Here is a 19,992-nt window from a genome sequence, read left to right on the forward strand (position 1 = left end):
TAACTTAAAACGGTGATAGTAGTAAGACGATGTCTTCTTGAATTTTGAGCAATTTCAATCCTCTATCAAAAATTGAAAATAGAAACTTCTTAGAAAATTGTTTAAGAGTGAAAATTCTAAGGGATTCTAATAAGAATGAAAGATTATGAGGCGAGAGAAAATGGATAAAATCTGTAATCAATCTCAAATCTATTATATATTTATATATAATAATAGAATTTTCCAAAACTTTTAATTTGATAGTTCGATATTACTGTGATTAGGTTTCGTAATATGATAATTTTAATTTTTTGCGTTCATTAATTTACAGAAATATTTAGTAAAGTTTGATGTTACTTTATTATCATTGTTCAAATTTCTTGGGGTGCATTATACGTTTTACGATGAAAAACTGTTCACGCACGGCTTAATATCTACATCAGTAATATCGACGTATTCGAAACGTAAAATCGTGCATAAGCCTCGTAATTTTCGAACTGAGCGTTCGCTTTCCGCTGTTGTTTACTCTACAGAAAATGTGTGTATATGTGAGGGAATTATTCAGGTACTGATTACGGAATAACGCCAACTTCGCGTTTTAATTATCGTATTCCGTCTGGCGCATGGAAATATTAATACGGCGCGAAAATATCGGGAGCTTTCATTCTCTAGATTTAGATTAAACTTACATATGTGCATATCTATTTTATCGCGCAATTTTCAAACTTTTTAAAAAAGTTTTTAAATCGAGAGGAAAACAACAAATTGATGTTTTTGTTTGACTTATATTAATTATTGATTCATAACTGATTTGCAATATAACAAATTGTTTGCAAGTTTTATTTTGCTGTGAGAAAAAGTGATCCATAACGATTTATAATTTTTTCGGTACAAATTATTTAAATTTTTTCTATATTTTTTCTATCTTTTTTCTTTTATCAACCATTTTGGAGAAAAAAATCAATTAAGAGAAATAAACCTATTTTCGGTCAAATCTTGTAGTATTTCAATATTTCAGTGAATTTATATACATAGATATCCGATTCTGCAAACTACATACCGAAATTTTTCTCGGTCTTGAAACACAATCGTGAACAGAACTAGAGTAGTAATTCTCGAAAAAATTATGAACGATCATTTAGAACCACCTTGTATATATTTTTGTTTAATAAAATCGACTTACGTATATAATATCAAAGAAATACGGATTAATCCAGTCAGATTTCGTGGCAAATCTGTTATGTGCAGATCAAGAATTTCAAAAACACCGAGAACATAACGTTATAATAGAATTATTAATACATCCTAATTATGTAACATACATTGGCAATGAAAGTATCAATTAGTCATGTTACACGCGGCAGTACTATATTTTCCGAAAGTCGCAAGGGATCTTTCGGACACATGCCTTGCGCGTATGTTCCATATTCCTCTTCCCGCATATTAATATTTTAACGTCACTATCGTACACGACGTCGCGACGTTTCGAAACCGAGTTCAAACTGTAACATTCGTGCAGGTGCAGCGTGATGCAATTAATTATCCAATTCTACGATCCTTATCTTGCAAAGTGCAGAGGTTCTCATAGAGATAAATTTAAAAGACGATCGTCGTATATTCTGTGATCACAGCGATTACGTTTTAGATATCTATGGTTGAGAAATCTAACGTTCGATCGATTCAGTGGCGTACCATTAACGAGGTACTTTTTCCCTTTCTCCCCCCCCCCCCCTGCACTTTCTCTCTCTCTCTCTCTCTCTCTCTCTTTCTTTTTCTCTCTGTCAATCTCTCCATCTTTCTCTCGACCTATCGACTACGAAACGAGCCAGAAATTAGACGAGATATTCAAGAAACGTATAACTTTTTACCTGCACTTACTGAAAAACACGTCGAAAAATCCTTCCTCGAACGATATTACTTTCAGAATATACGATGCACCTGCCGAACGATGCATAAGTGATAAGTGCATAGCTCGACAACCGCTAGGCGACATCACGACGATGTAACACATTTTTCCATATCGAAAATATCAACGAGATGGGAATCACTAAACGCGAAGACATAGTTATGCAAACAAGCGCGATCGATCTCTTCAAATTGTTTGAGAAAATTGATTATTATGTTTTAATCAGTATTATCCTGAAACATTTTGTCTTAGCTTAGATTTATTACTTCAGTCTCGTAAAATAAACAATTTTCGTACGAGTGAAAAGAATGATGAAACGAATCATTATCTATATAAGAAAACCTAAACGAAAATTAGTGAATAAATATAATACATTTTTTGTAAGTTAGAAATATATAAATGTTAACAATGTAAACGTTACATAGAATGATGAGTTTTGAGCAAATTGATACAAGTTTAATGTATTGAAAGATATACTTGTATTAGAATTTTAAATGCAGAAAAGTAAAGAGAGGACAAATAATGATACTTGAGGCAAGTGCAGTAAAATCTATTTGCATACTACAGAGTAGGTATGATAGCACGAAACGTGAAGAGTATAAAAATATGAAAAATATTTTTGGCACTTGCATAGTTTTGCATTTAACAACCTCAATTTCGAGTAACGTGTGATGTTACTTTTCTAAAGAATCTGGTCACACAACGTCACAGAATTAAAACGTCTGAGGTTGTGACTGCTATTATAATGTCGACAATCCGAAAACATTTTAATAAGAATATTTTTTTTATTTATAATTGTAATGATACGTATATGATTTACTATTATAGCGAGGTGCTTGAATCACTATTACAAAGGCCACACACATGATTATTTAATCTATTTTTAATTTATAAATTAATGTTATGGGCGATCGATTATAGGCTTATAATATAATACACATATAATAATATATATAATACAATAATATATATAATATAATATATAATAATGCATATTTATGTTTATTAAATTATTAATAAACATTATTTGCAAGAGCAATATCACTCGAAAATGATTTTAGTATTTTTGTACGACATTATGCTAAAGAAATGCATTGAAAAAATCAATTTTGTAGCTAAAATTACGAAATCGATTAAATTTACAGTTTGACGCTGACACTTCAATAAAAAATGCAATTCAAGAATGTACGATGGAATAATTAACTTATTTGTCTTAATCAGTCGTAAGATTAATGATTAGTGCCAATTTCTATTAATGTAGATTAATTCGGTTCAACTTACTCTTCATCTTTTTTTAATTCTTAGAATTAGAAAAAAATGAAGAGAGTAAGTTAAACTAAGATTAAGATTAATTTATATACTGATCGAAATGAACACGAGATACGAATATAAATTTTTGTTTTAATCATCTCCGTAATAACAAAGTAATGTAATAACAAAGTAAAGAGATTGCTACGTTTTAATTAATTTCTGATATGTATTTCATTATCATCATTAAATTAAATCAATAATGAATCAGTAAGATCAAAAAAGTATCGAAAAATTATTTAATATTCTAGTCATTATCTATTTTATAATTTAAACTCAAAAACTTTAGACTACCAGTCTTTTCTTATCATCTAATATTAGCAAAGTACTTTATCGTTACGAGGTTTTAATTACACTTTCCGCGGTTTATTTCTCCTCTCCTTCTTTCCCCAGAATATGTATCTATCAGTCTAAGTGCAGCTGAAATAAGCAGACCTATATTCTCGCGAAATCTTGCTCACTTTTCATTCATAAAGGAGGAATCTTAACCAGAGTTAAGATTCCTCCTTCCCTTTGATATTTTGATAAAAAACACAAAACAGTCCCACGATCCGTGCTGCGTAACGCGCGCGCTCATGCGTGCCGACCTGTGAGAAGAATCGCAATTAAGATCGTTGAAATAACCTACCTGCCTGCCGGACAGAATGGAGATCACCAGGCGCGAAAGGAAGCGAGCTGCGGTAAGCGACGACGGCGAAGAAGCTCTGCATCCGGTCGTGCCAGCAGCCATACAAATATGGTAGTCCTGGAACAACATTGTATTTAGAAGAATTTTATATAAATTTTTCTCATTCATTAATAAAACTACAATAGAATATAAAATAAGTTTGATTAATTTTACTGAAGTGCATGGTAAAAATCATTAAAATATTATATTATACAACTACTATATTTCTAGGATAAATTATAAAAAAAACTCTCTCCGTGTTTTTATTTCTTGCTTGGCGCACAGAAATTCGTATATTCTGAGACACTAATTAATTGAAATAGATTTACTCACTGCGTCCCGGTAAAGACAGAGATAGTCAGCTTACTGACTGAGTACTTAATGAAATATAGAGAAAGAATATTTATTTCGCACACATACACACACACACACACAGAGAGGGGGAATATATATTTCAAAAGTGGCGGAAGAACTTTTACGACTTACGATGTACTTTTCCTTGGGGAAAATTCGGTTAAGATGCCGTCTCTTCCGCAACTTTTACATTCGCGACATTAAATTTCTCGACAAGCGGGCCTTAAATTACGTTACACTAAACTCTCTGAAGCCGACCGAGGAATGAAATTGTCATCTGCCTGCATTCCCGCGAAGTTAAATCCCGATATATCTAACGTCAAGGTGCGAAGGAGTTATTATATAGAGCTGTAGGGTATTCTCGTTATTCGATGACGAGATTACATTTTGGCGTTTCCGTTGGCTTACTGATAGACGCTTTATATCGCACGCAGGCGTCTATCATAAATCATAATTTCTCATCCGATCAGACTGCACTGGTGCTTTATAACCGCATAGAGCGAAAGCCTTCGACCATGAAGAGTCGCACGATCTCAGTCGACTGTGACTTATAGGTTCTCCGTGTATATGTATAAGCTTCAAAGCAAACATCTATTCAAAGAAAATCTAATATCTAATTTATACGCGTAGTAACACGTTTCACTCGTAAAGGTGTCGTATATCTCCTGTTAAATTGATCGAAGAATATGTCTCAATAAATTTCTTCGCCAAACTCTACAATTTTAACAGGCTTTCCTCGATGTACATTTTTCTTCGTAAAGATGTGCTTTCTTACATCAATACATTTTGATACACATTGCTAAAAATGAAGAACCAGTTCTTTAAATTTCTTGGAATGAAATTTCACTCTAAGAGAATGAAAATACAGTCATTTTTGGAGAACAGTGAAAATATTTGAAAATATTTCACTTCTTGGAAAAAAGCGACAATTTTCACTCTTTTTCGAAAAGTGAAATGTTTTCATTGTTTTCCAAAAATGGCCGTATTTTCATTCTCTTAGAGTCAGATTTCATTCCAAGAAATTTAGAGAGAGCGAAATAATTATTCCTTCTCGTCTAATTGACTTGATGTAGTCTACTCGTTACCGTATTCGCAGTTGATTTGCGCGTATTCGCGAAACCTTCAATTACCGTAACGTGATTGTATAGCGGTGCGACTAATTACGCAAATCGATGGTCTAGAGGCAGGAAGGGGACTTCACGAGGAGCTCTGTTTCGCTCGATACGAAATAAGACACGTTTCTTTGATAATATCGAACGACGTCGAACGGAGACTGCTCATTGAAATTCCACAGAGATACAGCTCGATGTACACTATCTTCTCTTCGGTTCGCTGCATGTTCCGATGATAAATGGATCAAACGAGCTTGCTATTACATTTTGACGGACGTTGATCTCGGCAGAGACATTTCTAACCGTAAGAATTTCTTTTATCTTTTAACAGAATTTGCATTACGTAAAGCTGACTCTGTTATTAATATTTTCATAATTTTATATTTTTAATAATTACATATTCTTTAAATCTATTGGAATAAAATTTCACTCCGAAAGACTGAAAATTGAACCAATCTTGAAAAAAAAGGAGATTTTCACTCTTTAAGAATGAGATTTCACTCTTTTAGAATAGTCACTCCAATGAGTGAAGTCTCACTCCAAAAAGATTCCATTCCTTTGGAGTGAATCTCACTAAAAAAGAAATCTTATTCTAAAAGAGAATGAAAATCTGCCACTTTTGTTCGAGAGTGAACAATTTTCACTCTTTTTTCAAAGCTAGCTCAATTTTCACTTCAAAAGATTTATTTTAGATTTATTTAAGAGAGTAGATGTACAATAAATTACTAATTATGCAGAACTTCTGAACGGAAGTTTATCAAATGCGAAATATCAATGCTAAATGTCGCAAATAGAAATAGTATCTGATTCTCTTTGTGTCTCTATTATTTATAAAGTTAAAAATGATATTACAATGACGAATAGACCACAGAGAATAGACTACAAAAGGATGTCACTTTAACTCCCGCCTTTAATCAAGGCTTCGTTATATTTCGTGCATGCTACAGTAGCGACAGTGTGAGGTGATTATAAGTTAACGCGAGGGAAACACTCTCGAGGATTGTTCTAAAAACAATTATAACCGATACGCCGATTTTGATGTATCTACAGACCGCGAACGAAGGCGTGGTGGTGGCCAATTACCGTATACCGGCCAATCATTGTGTCGGTTACCCTATCTATATCTGCATTGTCAGTGCTCTGCGCACACATACGTACTCTAATACATACATATATATATACTCTAATTTGAAGTAACGAGATAACATGTTGCGTATCCGCTTGTCTTTCGTTTTGCATACTTATGATTTGTTAGACTTTAACAAGATATTTTCTGATCCCCAGAAAGAAGAAGAAGAATAAAGAAAAGCAAATCGAAAGTATAATATTATCGAGTTTGTATATCCAGAATATAAATTGTGCGTTAATATAAATTATTTAATTATACATCTCATATTATTTCATAATTATTATATTAATCTTCCGTCTGCTTAATCATTTTAATTAATCATTTTGACTCCCTTCATTCAGCTCGAGATTTTTACTATTCTAATCTTTCAAAAAGTATGGAAAAATTCAAGTTTACTTTTCAACGTATCTATTATACTACTAAATTTAGCTTTGTAACAAGATCTTTTTAGAGGAGAAATCAGATTGCCTTTATTTCGGAAATTTGAGAGAGAAATTTCGCTTGTGTCAAAAAAGACTCAGACAGAGAGTCAATAATTACTACAAGCTTGATTTATGACTTTATGTGTCATATTTATGTCTATAATTATTAGAACAAAATTACCAATGAAAATAATTCTGAGGAAATATAAGATAAAGCTCGTACTAATTAGACAAATTTGTAAAAATATTAATATCAAGAAATTCGTAGTCGGGGCACGCACAAGCCATATTCTAGAAAAGACAATTAAGATATCCTTCGAGATACCAACGTCGGCTAAAAAGTATCAAGTCTGGTGTTAAAAAAACTGAAAGATATCTGGAAGAGGTTCGCCCTTTTTACCCTTTATATCGGCACAATCTGGCTGGAAACTCCGGCGCGAATACTTAGTATAATATATGTGTCCGATGTTATACTCTTTTTCACTGCGAATTACCGTGGCTTATTCTCAGGTCCGTTCTTTAATTCGAGGTCAGAGCCTTGACGCTCCCGATAATTTCCCACGAGTTCGCCTCGCGTCTTTCGATCCAGCAAGACTCAGTCCGAAAAAGAGGAGGAATCCACATATTATGCGACGAGGTGGATGACAGTGAGCCAGAAGAGCGTACGTCGTCTTTTAGAAAACTTATACGCTTTTACTCTCTCACTCGAGCGTAAGAGTAGTCGACTCTCCGATTCCTTTTGTGTCGCGTAAACGAATGTTCTCACTTCGTGCGATGCACCGCGACCAAGTTGAATGAAATCGCCGACGAGGGGGAAATCGGCATGGCATGAAACGGCAAAAAGGACGAGGCTTGGCACGACTCTTTCATTCTTCTCTCCTCGCAAGACTTCTTTCCTGCCTGACTAAAGACGGGTTTGCACGCTTGAACATGAATGATCACGTTGAACCAAAATTATCCAAAGTGAATGCATCAACCAAACGACACTTTTATTTGTAAAATTCTGCCGAAATTGAATGGTCCAAGTTATCTTGTCCGCAATTTTGATGTATTCTTATGATTTAATTTAGGACTTTCGGGACGAGACGTTTTCTGTACTCATAAACGATTATATAAAATTATGGAATTGAAATTAACAACGTAGATATGTTAAGTAATTTAACATTCTGATTATGATGTAAAATATTTACGATAATATATGTAATATTCAGATGTACTGATCATTATTAGATAATCTAACATTCTAATTACGATATAAAATATTCAGGTTATATTCATTGTCGTATCGTGTTTCGTATGAATTAACGTAGACATGATTTATGCGTATATATAAAATTAAAATGAATGTCAAGATCACGATACGACCGGATACGATGAAATCGAATCTCTTATTCGAAACGAACGGCTTGAAGAAACAATCTCCCATTTCCTTCGTCAGGAACTGCTAGCTTTTTGTTGAACCATTACGCATTACGGCTCATCTTTTTCGATTTAGATGATTCATGATAAATCGTCGAAAGCGTAAATTTGCGTTAAGACTGAAACTTAAGGCAGACACAAAAGCTGGGAAGAAATGGGCGCGGATTGAATTAGATGTCGTCGCAATGCTGGAAATTGCATTTTCGAGCGCAAGAAGGAAAAGGAGGAGACGGTGGAAGAAGCGAAGGATCGTCGTTTTCCTATAGAATACGAGAGGCAGAAAGAAGGGGAGAGGGATTCTGCATTTCCCTCCCCTCTTCCTAGTCATTATGCTACCTTTTCATTGCGGGTGACAGAATCCATCCGATCGGGACAAGAAAGCACGAAATGCGGAATTTGTTATGCCTGCAAATTCAACGACGTTAATATTTAGCCGGTAATGGCGGGAGATAAACGGAACAACACGGAGGATATTTCGAGCTAACGACAGTCTCGAGAATGAATTCTACTAGGGAGTACGATTGTCATGAGCAAATTCGTGTTGATACAATCAAGCATAAAAGTTCCTCTTTTTGCAACATCAGAACTTTTTGAATTAATTCCTCTTTTCAATCGGGTCTTTGATAATCAGAAAATTGAAAACAAAATTGTAGTTAAAATATGTTCGTATGTAGTTAAAAGTAATTTAATTTCTGCTTAGATACTCGAGTATAAATTATTTCGAATTTAAATTTTATTTTTTTTAATTAACGGATTGCCGAGTCTTTTCCATCGCCACTAAAATTTAAGCGGATAAAACGAACTGATCGAACAATGAATAGGGTTTAAGAAAGTACGCCAGGTCCATCTCTCGTCTAAGAACCGGTAAGAAGGACAGCGAAGTGATTTTATCGAAAATTCCGTGAGTCGGATCCACGCTTGAAATTCTAATGGCGAGAGCGCGCGAAGGAAGTGAGATCTACATAGAATTGCCCGATAATACGGTGGAAAGGTAAATATGTACGAAAGCCAACGGCAACGATGTTTCAATGCGGATAAAAAGCGCGTTCGATAATTGATCGGCAGCGTGGTGATTAATCGCGGAATTTACGCGGACGCCTAGTGACATGCATCTATTATGCGACACTTTTCGCGTAGCTGAAATAAGAATGGAAACGTGATTTTTTTTTTAATCCAAGTCCATGCTGAAATAAACAAAGGGGGAAATAAACCAGGAGGAGTCTAAGCCGTATATACAATACATATACCGGATGCATATATATATATATACCGGATTCCGCTATGCACTTCCTTCTCTCGTCCTTCCGCCAATTTGCAGTCGACCTTCCCCTTCGTAAAAATCTCTTCGACTCCGTATTTTCTGGTAAATTTTCTATCATTTTGCCTGTCGAGTATTTTCGCGACTAAAAAATAGTCGAATAAAAAAAAAATCACATCGACGCACATAATCGCTATTTAAATTAAATCAAACATGAGATCGTGTTTTATGATCAATTTTTATTCGTTCTGAAAATTAATTCCTGAAAATCTGTCACATGCATGCAGGATGACGCCAACAATAATTTATAATTCAAAAACAGCTGATGGCTCGACATTTTTTGTCCAGGACGAATTTACGCGAAAATACTCGCGGAAAGCTGTTTCAGCTTCGATGTAAAATGCACTCTTATTAGAATGCACCAGGCTATACATAAAACTGTGTTGCGTGTAGCACAATGCAGATTGAACAGAAAAAGGTTGCGAAGCCGATAATCACGTAATTCATACGGCAGATTTGCTGCTGCTTTTTATTCTTTCTCTCTTTCTTCCTCTCTTTCTTTCTCCAACTCTGAGATGTTTATTTCGTTCTAGGCCGATTACGCGCATTTTCCGCTCTGCGTCAATTAAGAGCTCGCGCTGAAAGCTTTGGCGCATTAAGATAAATTTTACTTAAGCAATCGGTCGAAACGTTGTTACATATACGCCGCGACGTTACGCTTGCTCTTCGTGTCTATGGAGCTTGTGTTTACTGCCGTGACAATTATTTATCGTCTTTCCGGTTGTTAAATCCGGCTTTGTATGCATTCGCGGCAGTATAAAATAGTTATAACGCTACGATATTTTTAACGATTTATGTTCTATCAGCACGTTCAGAAAGATTTACCGGTATTTACTTTTTTTTTGTTAGAAGAGAAAGGAAAAATCGAGCATTGTAAAAGATTTAAGATTTTTGATAACAACAAAGCTTCGTGAAAATGTAAAAATATTACTTTTAAAATATCAAGTAAATAAATTCAATTAAATAAAATTAATATATATTGCTTGCTTAGAGTATAATCTAAAAATTTAATTTCGTCCTCTTTTTCGTTTAATTTTGCTGCTGTTTCTACCTGTGTTCAATGAAAAATTATTCACAGATTTGAATAACAATTTTTTAAATCATCAAATAAAATATGAAAAATTATTTGTAATAATAATAATAATAATAATAATAATAATCCGTTATGTGATCAAAAGTATATTTTATAATCCCATAAAGAGTATCACAGATAGATTTTAACTTCAAATAAATTCCCATTCGAATGAAACATTTATCCCGTAGGTGGAAATAAAAGTTAATTTTTTTTTCACTTATCCAAACCCTTTGCCTAAATGAAATTTTTATTCGGATAATGCCAGAACCTGCGATGTGGACTCAATTATAAACTTTATTTTCGTATCTCTCGTCGCTCGTTTGTTTTCGAACTCTCGTTCGCCGACCGCGGGTGGCGTCGTTTTAATCCGTTCTCCACAATCGCGCCCAATCATTGAATCCCTTTGGACGAATCCGAGTGTCGACGGGTCGGTCTGTGCTACAAAATTAAACGACGCCAGTCGAATCGCGTTTAGACCTTGGTTGGTCGACTCACCTATATTTTATTGACGTTGCATTTGGACGGCGGGATTGCGTAAATTCGGACCAGGCTAGGCGACCGCTTGAAACCCAATTTACACGGTTCACTCTGGACGATCATCCTGGATGAATCATCCCAAGTGCGTATGCGTATTGCACGAATGAATTTTCGCTTAAGCGCGTCATCGCAAATCCACTCAGCAAATGCAATCCATTTCATGAAAATTAATTGTGTTTTGAAAAATACAGGTATGAGGAACGCAAGGGACTCGTTCCTGTTTGACCGACACTACTGATTACGATACATTAGGTTTTACAACAGCATTAAATTAGTTATTTAGGCCACGAAAGCAATTTAATCCATTTTATAGCAAGTGTGAAACCCGTAATCGAGAAAATTAGCTCTAACAGCTGTAACAGTCAGAAAACAAGCTATATAATTATCATGAAAGATATCACGCGCGCGTAAGACTCGTACACGTTAAAATAACTAACAATCTTTTTTTGTTACACGCAGAAATTTGCTATATGTGTGTTAATTTATTTAATGTTAAAAATGTTTTATTTTTAAAATAAAATATTTACTATGTATTGTTATTATTGAGATATTGTAAAGTTGATATTAAAATACGTTCAATAGAATGAAAACCTATAGAATCGCAGGAACGTGCTTTATTCATTTTTTATTTCGCAATAAAAACTAATTGATAAAAAAAACTCAACATTTTCACACTGAAATGAAATTAAGCGATACAGCGATAATTTATGATGTGTACCATTTTCAAAACTAACACAAGATTCACGAGAACATGTATCACTGCAATGATGAATGATAAACGCATGTCCCTTTCAGACAAATACGAGTAGAGAATTGAGGCATTGAAAAGCATTGTTGATCCAATTTAATAAAAAAAAAAAACGTGAACTATGCCGTTTTCAATACAAATTCAATTGTAAATCACTTTCATAGCCTGTACCAATCCTTCCATTTGTTGCAATATATGTATCAATTTTTCATGATAAGCCGACATATGGAAAAATTGTTGAAAGATACATATTTAATACTTTTATATGTGTTTTATATGTAAAAATAAATATACGAATATATATTTTTAAGCTGATAAAAGAAGGAGAGAGAGAGAGAGAGAGAGAAAGAGAAAGAGAAGATGTAATTAGCGATGCACGTAGCGATCAGGAAGCAAAGTTAGTATTCATATCTTGGATTTTATATATATAAGTCTATATTATCATAATCCCAATTATAATTTCTCAAATTATTATTTACACCATTGGCGCAATTATATAATTTTTTCAAGTCGTCTATCAACACGATACGAAACGTGTGAATTTACTTTTAACGCGGCGGTACGGAACAAAGGGACAAATACTCGCGTGTGATGCGTAACGCAGTTCGATCTTGTACGTGTGGTGATGCGGTACAGACGTGGAATACCATGCGGCACAGGGATTATCGATCGTATTGAAACCAAACCCGTCTGATTCTTCCAGCAGCAGTAACGCTGCGAAAAACGAGAGGCTTAGCGGCGGTTTGCGTAATCGCCGACATTATCGCCGGAATAATTATTGTGCTCTCTCGTTGCTTCGCTAGCGCACCTAATCGATCTGTATTGGCATAGAGCTGCATCTACGATGCTCAATAAGAAGCAATTAGGATCCCACTATCGTTTGCTAAAAATGAGAAATTATACCGGGCTGGTAGATGGTTCAGTTCTCGGCAAACTTAGCACACAAGCACTTGAACGGTTACACCATCGTGGGGCATCGCAGTCGATACATGAAACTCTCACCCAACACGGGTGATAATCAGCGCTACGGAGCAAAAAAGACCGTAATATACAATTACAGTTAATTAACCAAGACGATCGATGCAACTGAACGTAAAGTCTTGTATTACAAGCGAATGACGGAATCGGAAGTGGATTTGCCGTCACGCGCGATAAATGCTAGATACCGCACAATTATTAGCCATCACGCAATTATTCGATTCTGAAGTTACGGATTTGTAACTGGATTCGTTTTTATGCTTATACCTTTTGCCATTAATTGGCCGCTCGTTAATTTTTCTTCTAAAAAATAATAACGAGTATACATAAGGAAATTGTTAGTTTTTAGTATCCCTATCTAATTATAAGATAAAAGATCCATAAAATATTTAACGAAATATTCATCACAAATCAGTCGTCGACTCACAATGTTTTTTCATGTGCATAGATAAAGATAAATCTCACGTAGACAATTTCTTCGGGGAGAGAAACGTAGTGTAAAAACGTAATTTTATAGTCTATGGCACATCACCCTACTTTGCTTTATCCTGTCGAGCGAGCAAAACTGTTCGCAAAACGATGGCATGCAGAAACGCGCAAGTTTATCGTCCTTCCGAAGAAGCGCAGCTTCCGAATCGAAATCATTTTTATCTTTCTGTTACAGGCGAGGGACAATACTTTCGGGTCAGGCCGAGCAATAGTTCCGTGCTGGAAGGCGGCGAGGTGACAATTTCTTGCGAGGTGGGGAACCGAGTCGGTACCGTCCAGTGGGTCAAAGACGGATTTGCTTATGTCATACAGCAGAGTGAGTATAATAAATTGAAATATAAAGATCTATTATCGTGTGACTGTTCCTTTTTCAAATGTCATTTTCTAGAAAACCACAAATTCACTGCTTCACGAGGAAGTATTTTTTTTCTACGAAAATATCGATGTATATCAACAGTAAATGTTTAATTATAAGATATTCAGAATGGATAAAAGAATTTTTGAATTATTACTAGCCAGAAAAATTATTTTTATGTTTGATTATTTATTATTTTTCAAAAACTACAGATTTCGAAATTCAGTAGAATCTAATTTAAGATTTATCGAATAGCATTGTGTATGTATTAGAGAAGGATCGTTACTTTCTGCTTTCCTTTTTAATCGCCTTAATTGAACGCCAATTATCCAGACAAAACTGATTAGACCATTTTTTGTCTAGCATTAACACTTTGAATCTTGAAAAGCATGAAATACGAAAGTATTGGAAAATTATAATAAAGACGACTAATTACATTTTCTTCAGAAAAAATATGAGTTTGAGATCAGATTTTTAATATGTAATACATAGATTATAAACGTAAATTTTGTAATATTATATGTGGTACACAATTTAAGAAAAATTTAAAGTTATATTTCTTTGTAGAAAATTTATCTGAAATTTATCTGTCTGTACCATTCGCATTGGTCTCTGATAAATCCACTTAAAAAGAGAATGATCCGAAAGGTCGTTTGATATAATATAAATGTTTCGATAATAACAAAGATAAAATGCATACAGAATAAACTGTGTTTGTTAAATTCGGCAAAGACAGATAATCCTGTGTTTGTACAATTAACGTCGCGGGAAAACACGCTTCTGTCTAAATCTACCAATTAAAACCACGCACAAAAGCTGCTTATATTTTCAATAGGAAATTGAGTTTTCGCTTTACACGGGATTGTTTTACACAGAAATTTTTGGAAACACATTAACGCACTAATCAAGAACCAATGTTATCCACATTGTTTCCTACTTTTACGAATTTACAACGTTGTATACGTTACGATTACGCGTAGTCCACAAATATGTACACGAAGTGATTGTAAAGTTTATTTTTTACATATTAAATTTTAAGCTTGATATATTAACTAAAATTTTGTTAAGAAAGCATTTCAATTTATTAATATCAATTTTTTATAGAATTTTCTAGATAAGAGAAAAAATATCAGACACATACAAATGTAGAATTTTTTATCTCATTAAACTTTAAAAATATGTGAAATTTTTAATTTAATTTTCTGACACATTAATTATTATTTTATAAAAATTACCTATGAGTAAAATATTTTAATATTCTCGATAGTGTCCTTTTCAATTTATCGATTAGTCTAAATATTATATTAAACTATTAAATATTTGTTCATAATTTTCAGAATGTTCGAAATTAAATCCTGCAAGATAGAAAAACGTAACACGGATGAAATATAGAATTAAGATGACAAGAAAATTTTGAAATTTATCCCTCTTCTTTCAATACATAGGTATCTTTACATAGGTATCTACAACTTTTACGACCTTACTTAAGAACATAGTAAAGTTGTGGATTTATTATTTAAGCGTGACTGTAAAGAACCTTGTCCGAGAGCGAGACTATCAACGGCGAGTGGTTAATTACTCAGCGGTCTCATCGACTTCCGCCTACCCGTAATCGCATCGTTTTGCCGAGAGTGCTCGCATACCGATCGAATAAACGCTAATAAACAGAGCTAAAATTAAAGCCGATGTATTAGCCGCGTATCTGCGCGATCATGAATTACAACACTTAGCCAAGAGGTAGAAAATGTTAACCAATTATCTAATTTCCATCAATCGATTGTTGCTTGCGAACAAGTGATATAACTCAATGCATGACGATCCTGAATTGATGTTACAGACGGCGAAATCGTGGGCCATCCTAGATTGAAATTGATCGGCGATCAAAACGCCGGTATTTTCAACCTGAAAATCACCGACGCGTCTCTGACCGACGATGGCGAGTACGAGTGTCAAGTCGGACGATATCTGCGGGTCAAACCAATTCGCGCCAGCGCTCACCTAATCGTCACCTGTAAGTCGAAATATGATGAAGTACGATCGAAAAGTTTTATCCAAGTCTGTCCAAATTGAAAAATGAAAGATAGAGACGCTTCTTTTAGCTTCAGATATTAATAAGAGTAGCACACATTCCTTTTATCTGAGAATGTCGTTTCTTTATTGACTATCTTCTCTTTTTTTATTGACTGTCATTTTTTACCTAATTAGTGCGGGTGCTTTCCATTGCATTTGATGACACAAGTCGACATAAATCTTTCTCTTTTTGTTACTCTTTGAATATCAAGAAAAATAGAATGTTTATGTCGATTTGTGTCATTAAATGGAACGCACTCTCTGTCATTCAATAAATAATTCATCAATAATTCTTTAATATAATAGGTTATTTAGTCAAACATGGCACTTGTTTGCGCTACTTTTTTAAATCTGAAATTCTAGCTTCTTACTTCCATTTATTCGCAGCACTCACGTCGCAATAATTTCTCTTAATAACAAAATTAACCGACTACGAGACACGGATATAACGAATACCTGTTTTTTTAAATGATGATTTATAGTTTTAGCGCGCTTATTCTTTTTCATTTCTTTTCTCCATCTCATTTAGCGGAACGACGAAGAGGAGAAGTCGTATCGCGATAATTTGGACAAGTTTGATTTAATCCTTTTGCCGCCGAGAATTTGATAATTCTAACATGTTTTAATGCATTTCTAATTGATTTATGTTAATTATCCAATTAAATGTTTTTTTTTATAAAAATAAAAAAATGTTTGAAAATTGTTGTTTTTTCTCAAATGACAAGATACGAAAATTATCTTAAAATAAAATTTTGGTCGGCAAAAGAAAAGGAAGAGTTAAACTATTTCCCTCTAATTTTAATCTTTCAATCTTTATTAATGCAATGTATACAAAAAGTATAATTTCGCATTTGATTTTACACAATTTAAGATAAGATCTCGTATCGCTCACATATTTATTCGTATATTCGTAACAATGAATTCTATTTATTTTTTTAAACATGAGACGAAAATGACAAAACATCCATCTATTGACAGATCTCAACGGAATCGCGAAGTTCGATAAGATAAACAAAAATCGCGTGAATACTGTATGTTAATTAAAATTTTCTAAACGTGACCCATGATATTCCTCGGCAATCTGGGAAAATTCCAACAGCAGTGGATACGAAAAATACTTACCCCTGCTTGGGAATAATCGTGACCGAGTCGTTTCGACGATAGCCCCGTACGGGCGTGGTACTTAAAATGCAAAGCGTGCCGTAACTCGAATTACAAACTCAGGATCTCGAAACCGTGCTTAAAGTTAATTTACGCGGTCGTGTGGGCGTTACGTTGTGTAACGCCCTGTCACCATCGCGAAAGGTCGACTTTCGGGATTCTCGACGAGGGCGGTTGATCACACCGACGATGACATCCGTTGACCCAAGCGGTACCAGCGTTTCCACGCCATCGACGATGTCTCTTCTCTCTCTTTCTTTCTTCCTCCCTCCTTCTCTCTCTCTCTCCCCCTCTTTGGTAAATTATGCAGAAGTTATTAAGCGCGACAATATGCACTCGTCTGACAGACTTCCACGTAAACTAGTTTGGCGAAGTCCGGAACGAAGCTAGTTTTCATACGCGCGACCTTTCCGGTGCGACTACGAAGACAGGGATGACGTGCTCGGTTTTGAGAGACGATGGTTTTAGTATCTGCAGAATTGCGACCTTTTGACAGAACCATCGACCGCGCTATTCTTCCTACCCTTCCAATGCATACGTCGCATTCGTAGTAGTGCACGCCTCGCCTGCTATGACCGGAATGCAATAGTGCGTTCGTGAGTGCATCACAAAGCTAATTCCGCAACTGCTCCCAGCGCATCAACGGTTCCGATGACAAACGTTCCGAAAATGAATTTTTCTTTCGCGCTTTGCGAAACGAGAACGCTCGCGAGTTCGATTGGAATTGATCCATTTATCCGGGGTTCTTCTCGCGATGTAATAAAATTACGTTTATCCCTTTGCTTGTTTAGAGAAACGCAGGCGTAATCGGCTACTAAAAATGTTGACGAAATTTGTCTATCATTTCCAAACTCTTAATTTTTTTTCTATTGTAATTTGGCTGAAGAAGACTTATTAGTATAATCGAAACGATACATTATATACGTTAATGAATAGCTAGTTTTAATCTTTGACCTAATTAATTGCTCATTTGTTTGACCTTTCTACAAATTTTATTATATTTGCATTGTAATTTTTAATTAGAAAATTGATATTATTGTTTTTCTATCATTGTAATTATCTTAAAAATAAAACATGCGCGCGGTCTCGGCGGCGTTATTCAGAAAATTACCATATATAAACTGTAACTAGTTCGAATTCTCTGGATCTCAGATCTATGTATAAATTATAGATTAGGGAATTACCATAATAAGGAATTCTCCGAGCTAATGACTTATCTACTGAATTCTTAATGATTTGATGAAAAGGTAGAACTTCTCGATCTATATTTTTCCATAGACAGCGTATTAAAAGAAAGAAAAAAAATACATTTTACTAATCCTACTGTACTTCGCTCTATAAATGTCTCAAAAGTCTCCTATACGATTTTCTATTTATACGTACTAATTATTTCGCATATTATAATAAAAAATGCAATAAAGAGTATTTTTCTCACACTCATAATTTTTGTTAAACGCAAATAACATTATATAACATATTTTTATAGCATTATTTAATCGATATTATATAGTCGTTAATATCAGTAATATTTATTTTGATAAAAATAATATTATATAGGACTCTAATAAGTGCTAATAATATTATATTATTTCTAATTATTATTTCTGTCGAAATAATTATTATTACTATTATTAACGATGTGTTATGTAATATTAATACGTGTCATATAATAGTAATAATTATTTATACTAAAATAATAATAATTATTATTATTAGTGACTAATATCAATCAAGCAACGCTATCAAAAAATTGAAAATTTCACGTGACAATCTACAACATAGAATATCATTTTTATACGAGTTCAGCGTAAGAAACGAGCAGCGTTAAAATGATATTAGCCTTGATGTGCAAATTCTTCTCATGGTAGATAAGTCTAGTTTTACACCTGCGCCGGGCTTTTAATAAAACGGCCATCGTGGGCACGGGCGTATTACTAAGTCGTCATATCCGTCAAATCAATCTTCCTCGTTGCACACGTCCACGTTCATTACGCTCGTATATACCGGTGACGATGAAAATACGTGGCAGAGACACCGTCGACGATAATCCACGCCGCGGGTCAAATGGATCATCGGTGAAAATCGCGCGTACAAATCTCGAGCGATCGTTAACGAGCGACATCAAGCCGGTAAATTCTCACGCCCGGATGCGCCTATTTTGTAAACGTATATGCATGTGTGTTTTTCACGGAGATGATTGTGTGTTTCTCCCGCATATTCACGTAAAAGCGCGTATAAACGCAGAATCAATCTGCGTCGTTAATTACGCGCTTAACGGTATTTTCCCGATCCCATACCGGTAAACGGACATAATTGTATTTCGCTTTACTCTATCGATACCCATGTCGTCGTCATATTTCCTCTACCTTAATAATTCAAATCGATTTCTCGTTTGTTCCCCGGTCGGCCGCTATTATCACCAAATAGCGAAGTTATCCTGTCATGGACAGACTTACGGGCATCGAGCGTAACAGGTTCGTGAAAATAATTGTCAGAGAAAAGGTCTTTAACCTTCCAGCGTTTGTACAGAGAGAATGAAATGCATTTATCGGATAAAATTAGAGTCGACAGCGCGTCGATATCATGGCAGATATGTCTGATCGATTTTCAACGCTTGCAAAAATTCGAACGAATTCCGTCAATTAACGAAGTTGAGAGAAAAATAAGATATTTTGAATGTTAAGGAAATTAATTAAAATGTATGATTGGCTTGGTACCATAGATTATTCATCAGGAAAAAAATAATAAACAATGATGATCAAATATTTTCTTGATCAAAGTATTCAATATATTAGGTGTTGGAATTAATTCGTAGCGTTTTACAAGTGATGGGAAGTACTTTCATTAATGTATTTTTTAATGCTCATGTGAAATAAATAACATTCTTTCATTAAAAAACGCTACGAATTAATTCCAACACCTAATATATATATGTATATAATAAGTCACAAACTTGAACTTTCAG

At 34.4% G+C, this 19,992-nt stretch overlaps 1 protein-coding gene and 1 long non-coding RNA gene across 6 annotated transcripts in view; one reads left to right on the top strand and one right to left on the bottom strand.

The window, feature by feature from the left end:
• Positions 1-19,992, top strand: part of sns (sticks and stones) — a 319,941-nt gene that overhangs the window by 212,309 nt on the left and 87,640 nt on the right. For all 5 annotated transcript variants that reach the window (XM_087407788.1, XM_087407789.1, XM_011069976.2 and 2 more), the window contains exons 2-3: positions 13,617-13,757; positions 15,634-15,807. In XM_087407788.1, coding sequence (XP_087263914.1) covers positions 13,617-13,757; positions 15,634-15,807 — 315 coding nt within the window. The remainder of the gene's footprint in view (positions 1-13,616; positions 13,758-15,633; positions 15,808-19,992) is intronic.
• The window catches only part of LOC147909157 (uncharacterized), a 96,421-nt gene continuing 79,335 nt past the window's right edge, over positions 2,907-19,992 (bottom strand). Inside the window, exon 6 of the long non-coding RNA XR_015545669.1 lies at positions 2,907-3,938. This is a non-coding gene — a long non-coding RNA (uncharacterized LOC147909157). The remainder of the gene's footprint in view (positions 3,939-19,992) is intronic.

This window comes from Acromyrmex echinatior, chromosome 7 (assembly GCF_024713525.1).
Source record: "Acromyrmex echinatior isolate Ae372 chromosome 7, ASM2471352v2, whole genome shotgun sequence".
Taxonomy (NCBI): Eukaryota; Metazoa; Arthropoda; class Insecta; order Hymenoptera; family Formicidae; genus Acromyrmex; species Acromyrmex echinatior.